The following is a 14,445-nucleotide window of genomic DNA, read 5'->3' as shown; positions in this document are numbered from 1 at the left end:
TGAGGCAGATGGTTCCTTGGATGCCCCAGTCACTTTGGAAGAAGTGGCACTAATGATTAAGAAACTTAAAAATTCAAAAGCCTTTGGAAAAGATTTCATAAGAAATGAATTCCTTAAGAATTGTCCCGCAGAGATGCTTCATGTGTTGGTAACGTTCTTTAATGTGGTACTGGACAGTGGTATTGTTCCAACTGAATGCGTGCATAGGGAGTATCTTTCCTATTTTTAAGAATAAGGGTATAGACACAAATCCTGATAATTATAGAGGAATAACTCTTCTCAGTTGTCTAGGAAAACTTTTTACTTCCATTTTGAATCATCGAATCTCAGAGTTTTTCGAAGCTGCTATTATAGGTGAAGAACAGGCTGGCTTTCGTTCTAATTATTCTATACAATTGATAATATTTTTGTTTTGAAGACTATAATTGATGTCTATCTGCAAAATAAAAAAAAACGATTATACTGTGCATTTATTGATTACAGGAAAGAATTTGATCTAATTGATAGATCATCTTTATGGTACAAAATGTTGAAGATGGGACTTGTGGGTAAATGTTTACTATCATTAAGAACATTTATGAAAGTGCTAAATCATGTGTGACGGTCAGGGGGGAGATGTCAGAGTTTTTCTACTTGTAACACTGGTGTACGACGGGGTGAAAACCTTCCCCCACTTTTATTTGCCATTTATCTGAATGATTTTGAAGAATACATTAGAAAATCATATGGTGGACTGAAATATTTGGAAGGTGAGATTACTGAACACCTGGATTCTGATAATGTCAAAAAAGCTTTAAATCTTTCTTGTTTACTTTATGCAGATGACACAATAATTTCGGCAGAAACTCCGGAGGAGTTGCAGAAAGCTCTCGATGCTGTGGATAGTTATTGTCAGACATGGCGCTTGACTGATAATGCTAGCAAGACTAAAATTTTTATTTTCTTCCGTCGGAAGGTTAGAAGAATTCCTGAATTTGTTTATGCTGGTGATCCACTAGAGGTTGTAGATGACTTTGTATACCTTGGAGTTAAATTTGATTATAATGGTATCAGTTTTAAAAAAGCAATTTCTAAACAAGTCACACAAGCTATAGAAAAGCACTTTATAGTATGTTGGTCAAGCCAAAAAGTTACAGCTCTCTGTGGACACACAGTGCCATCTATTTGATTATCTTGTTTTACCTGTTTTACTCTATGGTTGTGAAGTCTGGGGTTATGAGTGCATAGACCAAATTGAAGTTTTCCATCGGAAATTCCTAAGAAAAATTTTGCTTGAGAACAAATGTACTCCTGATTGTATGGTTTATGGTGAAACTGGACGTGGAGTAATTTTGAACCATATTAAATGTAGAATGATTGGATTCTGGTTGAGATTAGTTAAGGGAAAAGAAACCAAACACTATACAATTTTCAAATTTCTTTTGCATTTACAAGGAGACACACACTCCCCGTCAAAATCACAATGGTTATTATTTATCGCAAATATTTTTGATTATGCAGGGCTAGGGAATGTGTGGTTAGCACAAGGGGGTGGATTTAGTGCTGCATGGATTTCACACACTTCAAAAGTTAGACTTTTGATATGTTTAGTCAAGAGTGGAGAGCAGCCACATGGTCAAATAGGATTTGTACAAATTATAGAATGTTTAAGGATAATTTGATGTTTGAGAAGCATTTACAGGTCTTGTGTAAGAAAGATTATATTACATTGAGTAAATTCAGATGTCGATCTAATGGATTACCCGTTAATATAATAAGGGCAGGTTTGATGCAAGCCTGACGGATGAATTGCATTGTACTATAATATGTTCATCTGCAGATATAGGGGATGAATTTCATTATATTTTTGTTTGTCCCTTTTCCACAAAGAGAGACTATTGTATAATTTACCAAGTAGTTTGATGGCCAGTAAACCAAGTGCATTACATATGGCCAAACTATTCAATCCAGCCAATGCTAGCCATTAAATTGAAAAAAAAAAACAACAACTAGCCAAATTTGTCAGAATGATTATGTTTCAGTTTTCTTCGAAACCAAAGAAGAAAGATAGTAGTTTTGTAGAAAGTAAAGTAGATGTGAATGTGTGTACACGTAGTGGTAGAGTATATAATTAAACGTCCTTTACGCCTTGTTTTGTAAACATGTTTATTTATATCTGTTATTTTCACATGTATAATGTACTTTATCACTTATATTTTTGTATTCATATATTGTAAATATGTTTGTACTCTCATACCCCGAGAGGAGGTCGATATAAGAGTCAATGAAATCTCACAAATCTTACAAGTCTTACAAATTGAAGACATTGTCATGATGCATTCACACAATATCATCTGCAGATAATGAAAAGCATGCACATTCTTATCAGCATATTCCGACTCCGAGTCATTTTCTTGATCATCCTTGTTCCAATTCCTAAAAAGCAGCTTTTATGGTATTTTGAGTTACGCCATGTTCTTTCTTTTATTTTATTTTTTTGGTTGATTTCCCGTCTATCCTGTCATGTTGTCTCTCAAACAACACTATCGGACTCGAGATCCATTCTTTCTTTTCTATACGAAAACAAAACAAAAAAAAAGCATGAGGGAATTCCCCAAATTAAGTTATTATATTCCGGAACGAGGTTGATGATGCATATTCCTCTTTTTTTTTGTGTGTTTGTGTGTGTATGTGTATGTGTGTGTGTTGTGTGTGTGTGAAATCAAATGCATCATTGTCAAAGAGGGAGTAACCACCATTATGACAAACTGTTCATTTGGTGTTTTCTTGATTTATCCCGTTTATGATTTTCACCATCATAAATTATATTCCCCAGACGTAGTCTGGGGAAATAGGTTCGGATCCTGCTCGAGTATAATATGCCCATGATTTTTTATCATGGCTACTCCTAAAAAAACTGACCAATTCAGTGCTTATTAACATCGATGTAGGGCAATTTGTCAATCAATAATTGCAATGAAAACACCTCGACGGAAGAATTTCATGTATTTGAAGAAGTGTACGTTGTTCTATGAGAAAAAGAAAATCAACAAATTTACTTCCAGGGGCACCGAGGGCAGTGCCTTGATAACTTGAGCAGGCGGTGGAATGCAGTTTTGTCTACAATGACAAAAGACGCCACTGATTATCAGTTCCGAAGGTAAGATATGCAGAATAAGGGAAAATTGTTACAATATTTTTATACTTCAATATGTGCGTCATATTTTGAATTCATATCAAGCAGCAAAGTTTGACAATCATAACATATAGTTATAGATCTATACCATTAACTGTCAAATTTCAATACATTATTATCATAACTGTTGGAATATACAATGAAATTGAAGGAGGATTCGGACATATCCCATGATAGGTGTATAGCTTGCAGGACAAAATCTGATTATCAAACTATTCACGAGGAAAAACAAAATTGCTGTTATTTGCATTTAAGTTGATTAAGATTGTCAAGAAGTTATACGATGGAAGAATGCACTTGAAATATTAGTATGCAATAGAGCATGCGATGTTCTCTGCTTTCATGTTTAGCCCTTATCACTTGATAAGAGTTCAATCTCTCTCTCTCTCTGTTATTATCATGATTATATTATATGCAGATGATGCCCAACAATCGTTTCATGTACAGTCTCGACACTTCACACGAGGATTGAAAAGACCACTTCATGTTTGTTTTATTGCTTTAATGGTTTGTCCGTTTTGAGAGAAATAATATGTGATACTTAAACTTGTAAAGCTTTAACAACAAAAAATCGAAATCGGGAATTTTTCACATTTTTAGTAAAACTAATTATAATTATTTAGTTGTCTCGACGTTTCTACAATTACTGTATCGTGTGGGAGGTGCGGGGAAAAAAAATGGTCTCGCCCGTCCCAATACGCAAGTTCATCTCTTCCCATAATGTCGCCCAAAAGGGCATGCCGCACAATAGGCCACAACATTTTAGAAATGTTCGTTAAACCGAAAGTTCTGTATCCGAAAGTGGAACAAGGTTTATTGTTCTGAAGGTTTCGAAACACAAACATTCGGTATATAGGGGCGCTGTGGCATACAGGCTCCCGAAGAGCCTTCATACTGTATACCTCCCGCCACCCAATCACACTAATCAGAGAACCAGAGTTCGATTCCCACCCATGCAGTGCTTACGTCCTTGGACAAGATGTTTTTACCCACCATGTCCCTCTCGACCCATACAGGTTGTATAAAATGAAAGATATGGGTGATGGCAACGCTGGGGTAATAATGATGGCAGGGCCCTTCGGTAGAGCTGCAGCAGTGGCAACACTGAAGAGGCTACCCTGAATAAACAACACCATATTACACCACTTCTATCATCAATTATAATTATTATTTTTATTATTGTTATTGTTATTATTATTGTTATTATCATTATTATTATTATTATTATTATTATTATTATTATTATTATTGTTTGTTCAGTTGTTTGTTCATCCGACAATAAAATATTATGGGTGCGTTAATCCGAAAGTTTATGGCGTTATTTCGAAGGTTCGTTAATTCAAAAATGAAATAAGGTAAGTTAATCCGAAGATGAATAAAAAGAAGAAAAAAGAAGGTGCATATAAACATTTGGAATTACGACACTTACTTTCGTTTTCGGATTAACGAACCTGCGACATAACGAACCTTTTTCTTTTCTTTTCTTTTCTTTTCTTTTCATTTTTCTTCTTATTCTTTCTTTTCATTTTCGGCCTTCATGCATAAACATTTTTTCTTAATTCGAATTAACAAGCCTTCGGAATAACGTATATACCTTCTACATGAATTACAAACCTTTGGAGTAACAAAGAAATAAACAAATGTAAACGGATGTGAATGAGACCGAATTATTGAACCATACAAGGATAAAGAGGAAAATAGGCCCTTAGTACATAATAACCTCAGGGAATAATTATATAGAATGAGCAGAAGGGTGGAATGGACTATAATTCATACAAATGCAGATAATAAACGCAAACAGAAGAAAACTGACCAGAAAGCTAGGAAACAATTTAGCAAAATGAGCACGCAAAGAAAACTGAATTGAATCCCATTTTCTTTGCTCATATTACACTAAATACTGTAATACGTAACAAAATCACAAAAACCAACGAAAACGCTCAGTTATTTCACTTATTTGTGAATCCATATTTGTCTGATTTGACGAAACCATCACACCAAGGTGGGTGGACTCATCGAATACAACTTACTACGTGCACATTGTGACCGTTGTTGCAAGTCGTCAATCGTCGTCGTAATTCGAGCTTCGAGCGTACTACTAGTATGCATGCGGAGTGTATCGGCACGCGCGTACGCTTGTACGTACGCCTGCTCGCGCGGACGCCCGATCCCGAGATGCGACGTGTTTGTTTACTTGTGGACATTTAAATCACCTGATGGTTAACCGTCTGCTACACCACGTTTTGCACGGGTTGCACTTTTGTCCAGTTGGTGGGGATAGAATTCTACTGAGCCGGTCGAGCAGTTCCACGTTACATACAGCCTTACATTAGCTTTTTGCGGATCTCACGAACGGAGTAAACACCCACAAATGTATGATAAACATCACATATTCGTCGAGTAACTGGTGCATGTTGCAAGTTGCGCTGCTTCCCGTGCTTTTCACCACAAGCTAATAATGATAGCAACATAAGAAGGCAAAGGGGGACGACTATCATCATCAACAAGCGTTCGCGTTCGGTGTACGTGTGTACAAGTGTAACGCTAGCTCTATTTACAGTTCAACGTCTCAAGTAAATTACTGTATAACCCACGGATTTACGGATACAACGACACGAACAAGGCTACAACTCACAAGCTAACTTTTGACTAGTGGTGCTGAGATATTTCCCATCTTTTTGAGTGTCTATCATGCATTCAAGCTTCAAGAAAAAACCAGTCGTTTATCTCTTCTGTCGATACTGCAACTCGTGCATCTGCAAACGCGGAATGAAGGCGGTCTTGTTAGCCGACACAAACGTTGAGCTTTATTCAACAGATGCACCATGTTCAGGGTGAGTAGAGTGCAGTGGTTGCACGACTTGCAAGTTGCATTTTCTAAGTTTTGTAGCAGGCCTATGTGAGAACTACAGAAGAACCCTTTTAATCTGACGACGACGTTTGCCTCCTCTGTGGCTATGCATGAGACAGTTAAGAACTGAATTTATATCGTTATTGCCAAGTGTAAACCTAAATAATATATGCTCCATAACTTAACATGAAAAAATCTAGACTTCTTCATGACAACATAGATTTTCAATATTACAACCATGACAACAGTATAAAAGATAGAACTTTAGTTAGTCTAGTAAATTCATAAAACTTGTCACCAGTGACAAGTTGTCATACATGTAGATGTGACAAGCTGCTGAAATCCTTGCATCTTATTGGCTGAGAGCAAATTTGTCATAGAAAAGTGGCAGTTGTCACTGATAACAAGTTTTATGAATGTATATGCATTGCACGCCAATGGCAGTTCAGGAGAATTTCATGCCACAAAAGAGGCCGTCGGCTCCAATTTGGGAAAATTTCATGCCGTGAATATATCATGTTTTACAGTATTTGTTGAGGCTCTGAATATGCTGAATAATGTCAATTCCATAGAGCCAAATGTACAACAAAGGAACTTCTCTCACCATGTAGTCAACCTCTGGAACAGCCTACTGCTTGAAGTCATCAGTAGCAACCGTATTAACACCTTCAAATCAAGTCTGGAGAAGTCATGGAAATATAAATTCAACCATTATGATCGAGATCCTAAATTCCCATAATGCTCCAGCCCTACGCATGCAAACACATATATGTAGTAGTGCAAATAACACGTGCAGCAAGACTCAGGAGGATGCAGATGATGGACAAATAAGTTCAGTATACTTAATGCCCAACATCAAGGTAAACCAAGAGGATGTACAGTTATAATCAGGACAGGGGAGTATACTTTGAAGATCTACCTTTGCCTGTGTGTGTCCCAAAGCAGTTTCCAAGAAAGGGAATAAAATAGGCAGCAAAAGCAAACGTAACTTTGCTTATATTTCAATTAATTCACAGGACAATCAGCGCTACAGGGCAGCCTTATTCAACAGGGAAATGTGATTGCAAGATATCAGATACTGTGTGCAATAAATGGTGAGTCCAGAGTTTAATTCATTATAATTATCATGTCCATGGATGTAAAATTTACCCTAGCTTACTCCAGATGTACAGTACTTCATCTGATGATGTGCATGAAGAAAATCAAAAGAAAGTGTACATCATAACAGAAAGTATTTGATGTGGTCGACCAACAAAGAAGAAACAGGTCTGTTTTGATTCCAAGGTCAAGAAGAAACACAAACCCGTATTCAGCTTCATTGTGAATTCACTCAATTGTTCTCTTTCTTAACTCGTAAGTGAAAAGAAGTCTTCAAAAATAGATTTGCATTATTTCTGCACTGTAAACAAGATTTCTGTCGATCACAGTTCAATATTCTCTACCTAGATGTAACTCTGTAGTGGAATGCACTTTCACATTCAGTGTAAAGAAAGCTCATCATGCATGAGTCTTTTTGTATGGACACAAACATAATTTATGAAATGCAATGTCACTTTGTTTTCAAGTTGGCCAAATGATAAATGAAGTGTAATCTACTACCAGAGTAATAGAAGATCAACAGAAATCAGACATGAAAGAGAGAGGTTTTGGAGATTAAAAATTTCACATAAAATTTCACTTCAAAACTTGCAGATGATATCATTATCTCACAAGTCTCCCATTATCCAGCACACATACCCCCTTTTTGACATTATTTGAGAATCATCTAATACTCCCCCCCCCCCCCCGAGAATCATGTAATACTTTATCTCTCTCATATCACATTACTGCGGGGTGAAATAGCCTGCAGACATGGTGACCTTTATTTTACTTCCTGAATTATTGACCAAAAACATCACCTTTCTAATATTTATATCTACCAGGTTCACAGACCAATTGAAGAGTTTTTAGACCGGTGATACACAAGTTCATTTCATTACCTGCTGTACAATGTAATTTGGAGCTAATCAGTATCTTAATTTGTGTCCAGTTTTGATAATACAGTATTTGTACATTATACAAGTGTATCTCCATGATTTTACCCTTTTAAAGTTAAAATGATCATTGAATGACATAACATTTCAATTTGTAGAAGTGCCCAGACACGCACAATTGGACTGCCTCTTCAGTCTGCTTACACAAGTTAGGGATGAGTTTAATAATTAGGGAGTTGAAATTTGTGAATTGTGTATTTTGCATACTTGTTAAACACCAAGTGCTGAAATGGTTTTAAAAGTGACTGTGGTCCAGCATGGAGCATGGCTCAACTTAGTGTCATGGACTGAATAGTAGAGCCAACAGGCTAAACAAAGAAAGTTCATCACATTTCTTTTGAGACTGGAATTACATTTTTGAAATACAGTGTACTAAAAGAAGATACATTCTACTGTTCTTCAAAAAAGAAACAACCAAAAACATAACAAATATTTTCAAATTTATTTTTATGTATAATTTCTATCTTTCTCTCCTTTTTTTTTTTTGTATCACCACTGAAACTATTGTACAGTGGAAACAATGTAGGTTATTCCATCATGATTCCTTGTGTGCCATGCCTGCAGTCTTGTAACAATGGACACTTATGGATCTTCAACAGTACTGCTGTGTGGGCAGAAGGCAAACTTGACAAAACAGGTAAAAACATCTACGGTATCCTCTAGGTGAATTCTCTCTGTAGTATGTCCTATGAATTACTGGTAGTATTATTTGTGTGTGTGCTGTTTTGATGTGAATGAGTCTAAGTCAAATCTGTTGCCCTGGCAACCTGTGAAGGATAACCATCATACCACAATGGGCACAGTCCCATTCAGAAAGTTGTCGTACACAGTAACACAGTGTGCTGGATAAGGAGACTATATCACACTTGATGACATTTTTGACAACAATATGAAGGAAATGTAAAGAAATGTAAGGAAAATTCAACATAATTGTACTTTTCTAGCATAATGAAAGAGCACCTGACTTACCTCTTTCTCAGTTGCTGCTTTCACTCAATCCACATCTATATTTGGGCAAGGAGAGACATAAGTAATCAAGTACTTACAATGTACATATTCCCATCAGCAATTACTGTAAAAGTGGATATTTTCGCGTGACTAATTTTTCGCGCTCGGCTGGGTAAGAAGAGTTTCACATGTTTTTAATTCCGCAGGATCATGACATCAACTACGGGAATATATATAGCAAGCAAAAATATGCGCGTGCTTTAATTTTCGTCCTTGTTTCTGGTTGCGCAAAATGCGCAAAAATTTCAACACCGCAAAAATTTCCACTTTTACAGTAACTAAGAGATAGATAGCTAAATAAACTTTAATTGTGCTTGCATCATGGAAGAACTGATATCAGTATAACAGCTGGAAAATGCAGACGGCTGTCACGTTATTCACTGCTTCAAGAAATACTTGTAGTTAGCTCTATTCAATAGTGACATAAAAGAGGGCTGTGTAATCAGAAATGATGCTCCAGCTTGGAAAGTGTACATAGTTGAATTTGGTGTGTATAAATGAGTTTATTAGTAGTCAAAATGTCTTAGAATAAGGGGAGTAAATCATGAAAATGTTAATAGCTGTTTGGTAGTAGTACAGAGGAATGCCATGATTCTGAAGAGTTTTGAATAGATAGAGCAAAAGATCAGTGTGACAAAAAATGAAGATGATGGATTTTTTTTTTTTTATGTTCTTGTCTGTTGAATCTCAGTCTCTCCATAATATCATTTTTCTTTACTGCAGGTTGTGATGTTCTAAGATGGGACAGCTTACCTGAGTGTCCAGAAGACAACAGCCAAGATTCAATTTATGCAGAGCTTGATGAAATTGAATGCGTGCGATGACTCTCTTGGCAGTTATCTGACGGTAACTCCTCAGATACATACAATGTGTCTTATTCAGAACATTCCATGTCAAGCACTGCTGCTGTGACTTTACATGTAGATAAGATTCAAAATGAGAGCCTTGTGCCAGTGCAAGAAAGGCATGTTACACTTCTGTGGACACCTTCATTGTAACCTTCCTTGCATGCTGGATATACCGTTTTGTCCATCAGCTGTACCTGTGGCCTAACTTGTGTTAAGCATTACATGGTATGCATTGTGCAGTATTATTCCTGCAAAGATACCATGAATGTAAAACAACTGATACAATTTTCTTTTGGTGTTCTGTTGTTTCTTGACCATATCAGGTGTCACTTTGGCCCATATCACAAGATGTAACTAATTTTATTATGGTCTTCTTTGTTGGATATATGCATTTATTTTATATTAATGCATTTTTTTAACATTTACTTTGCCAGTTTAGTTTGGGTAGTAGAAAAAGACATTGGTTTGTTTTCTATTTCAGATGTATTTGCCAATGCTTGTAACATGCCTCTCAGACATGCAATGCTATGTCATGATCTTAAAGTGCAAATTGATTTGTCATAATGTCATCCTAGTGAAAGGGGTCATTCAGAGTTATTTTTTTTTCCAAAGTATTCATAGGGAATCTTTTATGAATGCTTGATGACATTCACAAGATGTCATTGAGTATGAATCCATGTTTAATTAAACATTAATATATGAAAATCTGTTTTTAGCAAATTTTTACAAGTTTTATTACATGATATGTCAACATTCATTAGTCTAAGATGCTATTAACTTTTGTTCAGCTTGTATTTTACAGATGCTAGAAGAAGAAAATTAACAAAGCTTGCCATTTTTTACTCTTTTAGAATATTTTTTATCGTAATGCATCTGCAATGTATGCTACATACAGTTTGTACGTATGTGTTCACATACGTATGTAGCATACATGTCATTTTACAGTATACTTGCTGTAGTAGGCTGCATAAAGCACCAGTAATAAATGTGTGATCAGAAACTTTGATGTTAATGATTTCAAAGAACTTAAACTGTTATTCTTGATAAAGTAAAATTTTTCCTAAACTTGCATGTAACAAGTCCAATCACAGAATATGTTCTTTGAATCTCAATACTACAGTCAAACTTTTTCAAGTTGACCTTGCATAACTTGAATAATCGCCGAAGTCTAAGGTCTTTTCAAGTCCTCTTCTTTTTATATTCTATCAATCTTAATCCCTTCCAAGACAAATTTCTCTATGTTGAAGCTATTTCTTCAGTCAAAATAGATTTGACTTCGGCAGAGTTGACTTAATACTTATTGTATCAATGTACCATTAATTTGTTCACTTGTTTGTTATGTTAGTGATTCAATCTTATGTGTCTGTTGATCTGAGATGGGGGACGCTCACACAAAAATAATATTTGATTATATGCTTTCATGACACAATATCTGTGCACTTAGTGCATATGATTTCCTTTGATACGGTACCGGGATTTTGACTGATTTTGTGGAAGCTTTCCATGGAAAAAAAACACAAATTTTGAGTTTAAATACTGTAAAAGTGGAAATTTTTGCGGTGTTGAAATTTTCGCGTATTTCGCGCAACCAGAACCTAGCGCGAAAATAAAATCAAGCAGATATTTTTGCTTGCCATATGTCCCAGTAGTTGGTGTCTTCATTCTGTGGAATTAAAAACACGCGAAACTCTTCTAACCCCGCCAAGCACGAAAAAATTGTTGCGCGAAAATATCCACTTTTACAGTATTTGATTAAAATATTTAGAAAATCTCTCATTGATTATACATTGTACACGGTATGCAAATATGTAATTTCTTTTTCTTTTTGGATATTGACTGTTAACTATAAAGTTACCTAAATTGCTGGTGATTTTCATAATGGAAGCATGTTATGTTCTAGTCTCTGTGTATCTGCACCGAATGAATTTTCACTTCGTATGCACAGATTCACGTATAAGCAGTGTATGCTTGTGGAGGAGTCTATCACAGATACTGGTATATTATGTAGTACTCGACAAACAAAAACCAAAAATATAAACAAATAGTTATAACTGAATTTAGCAACAAGGAAGTAAAAGTATATTCAGGTCCCAATATTATTTATTTTTCTTTATTTACCGTATTTGTTCAGTTATAACAAATTTTTGACATAATGAACAAAAACTGCCAGTCCTGGGGGCATTGTTTATCATAGGAGTTGCCTGTAGTGTTTATACATTACATCATGTACCAGTGGTAAGTTTGATATCACTCAAGTCAAAACTATTTGTCCTCTCCCAGAAATATGTCACAGTAAGTACAGCTTAAAGCCCCAACAAAGTTTTGGTACGCCTGCAAATGTTGTCAAATTTCGTTCCCAAATGTGAACGTATGCTTAGGAAATGTGCGGGATAACGCTGTAATAACAAGATATTCGATGAGTAACGACGAAAATCCGAAATATTAACCAAAAAGGTTCAGTCTCAGAAATTACCCGAACGGGGTCAGGCTAAACTCGGACTCGGGGATAACTCGGCTTCGCTTTGACGGCGGGATGAGTTGTAATGGTTGTCCCTCTGATTGTACAGTGTTGTCCTATAGGAGCGGCCTGTATACCAGCGCTTCGTGTTCTGGCTACTATACTCGCAGTGTTAAATGCTCGCCGAGTTAGGTTGTTACAACGCGCGCATCAAAAACCTCTTTTGCGCGTATGCAAAAATTAGTGTTCGCCTAACAAGCACCTCTAAAACAATCAAAGACGCTTGATAAACAACAATGATAACTTCAAAGACAGCGCGTTATAGCAACTGACCGCGCGCTGTCATTTTTTTTTTTTTTTTTTTTTTTTTTTGGTACAGGATTACGTTAGCACGCACTTTCCTGTCTATTCAGTTAGGCCTCCTTTGGTATTATGCAGTGACCAGTAGAATATGGCGATCACGAACTGCGTGTAAATTGTCTGAAGTAGGGTCGAATTTTTCCTGAGACCGAGTTAGTCTGGAGCCTTCTGGAATAAAAGTCGGTTTTCCTACTATTATCATTTTTCTCAAAATACTCCAAAACGACTCATCATTCCGGCAAACCGCGTCAGACAGACGGTACGTTTCTTAGTAGACTCTTTCGATATATTGCAAGCAAATATGAAATGGTGCTAGACGGGTTCTTAAGCCCTTACCAAAACTTTGTTTTCACTTTAAACACAATGATTACAGTCCTCTGCTCTGGTAAGATGCGTTTGATTTCTGACTAAGAAACAAAGACACGAAAAGGGAATGTTTTGATGGCTTAAAAAGATTGTATAGTTTTGGTTGAGATGGGGCGTCAGGTTTCCAACTTCTTTTGTGAGATAATGAGAAACCTCTTGAGAAATATGAAAGAGCATACAATTCTAGGAATTCAAAGTTTATTTGATGAAAACTGGTGTTGAAGTGGTGTAGATATGTAAAAAAACAAAGAGGTCCTAATAAAAAGTGGGACCCAACTTTGTTAGGACCGCTTTGTTTTACTTTGTTTTTTGATATCTCGACCATTTCAAAACCGATTTTCATCAAATTAACTTCCTTTTTAAATTAGACGCTCTTATATTTCATAAGTGGTTTCTAATTATCTGGCAAAAAGATAAAATTATGTTCATCTCCCATCTCTGTCGAAACTATGCCATCCCTTAAAGACTTACTGGGACTGTAGGATGTAGATATAGAGCAAACATAATTGCCTGGTAAAGAGAGGCCTATGCATCAGACATATCACACATACAAGTAATACCAGTACACGTGTAATATTTGTGAAATATTTTCATATACACGTACGTGCGATATATAGTACACATGTATGTAATATTGTGGCCATCATAAATGAATGTGATGTGTATCAGAAGAACCAATGTTATTGTAATGTTTGCTGTAAGTATACAGTAATACTTTTATGCAAAGAAAAACACATACAATTGGGTAAAGTGTTACTTTTGCTCTTTAATATTTGGATATTTGTTTTAACTGCGAACAGTGTATCAAACATAATTGAGTGTTCAAACTAGAGTGGTCCGGTACCATTGTCAGTTTAGTGATGCTTAACTGTATATTGCATTTTCAACAACTGCAACATTTATAGAATTGCAACTTGTGTTCATCAAATACACAAACACACTATGACTATGCTTGTACCATGACTATTTTTTTTCTATGTGTGTGTACGTATTGGGATAGATGTGTGTATACACTGTATATTGTATACATGACTGGGTACTCTCATTTCAAGGCTCACCAGCAATATAGTATTTAAATTAATATCGAGATTAAGTAAAGAAATATATGCATGTGTGTGTGTGTTAAATCTACTTATGGGCAATTCCACGGTAACTGACGTTACACGTAAGGATTTTCATAAAATTGTTTATGTTGTAGTTTTGTGAATGAAAGCACCCAGGGCTTGTAATTAGCATTGATGAATGAGTTCATGAGAATTAAGAAATAGGTGGAAAGTTTTTCTCTCAAACTGCATTTCTTATCACATAGCATGTGAAAATGTGTCGGTTACTGACGTTACGGAAAA

At 35.9% G+C, this 14,445-nt stretch overlaps 1 protein-coding gene across 1 annotated transcript; it reads left to right on the top strand.

Moving 5' to 3' along the window:
* The first annotated feature begins 5,656 nt into the window (after positions 1-5,656).
* Positions 5,657-10,246, top strand: LOC139741749 (protein FAM72A-like). Its single transcript, XM_071652334.1, has 4 exons — positions 5,657-6,009; positions 7,043-7,120; positions 8,572-8,696; positions 9,791-10,246. Exons 1-4 carry the CDS (start codon positions 5,867-5,869, stop codon positions 9,889-9,891), a joined length of 447 nt encoding a protein of 148 aa, XP_071508435.1. The 5' UTR covers positions 5,657-5,866; the 3' UTR covers positions 9,892-10,246.
* Positions 10,247-14,445: the final 4,199 nt, after the last annotated feature.

This window comes from Diadema antillarum, unplaced genomic scaffold (assembly GCF_040938485.1).
Source record: "Diadema antillarum isolate AM-2024a unplaced genomic scaffold, OU_Dant_1.0 seq00000950_RagTag, whole genome shotgun sequence".
NCBI classification, from domain to species: domain Eukaryota; kingdom Metazoa; phylum Echinodermata; class Echinoidea; order Diadematoida; family Diadematidae; genus Diadema; species Diadema antillarum.
This window is presented reverse-complemented; position numbering and strand designations above follow the sequence as displayed.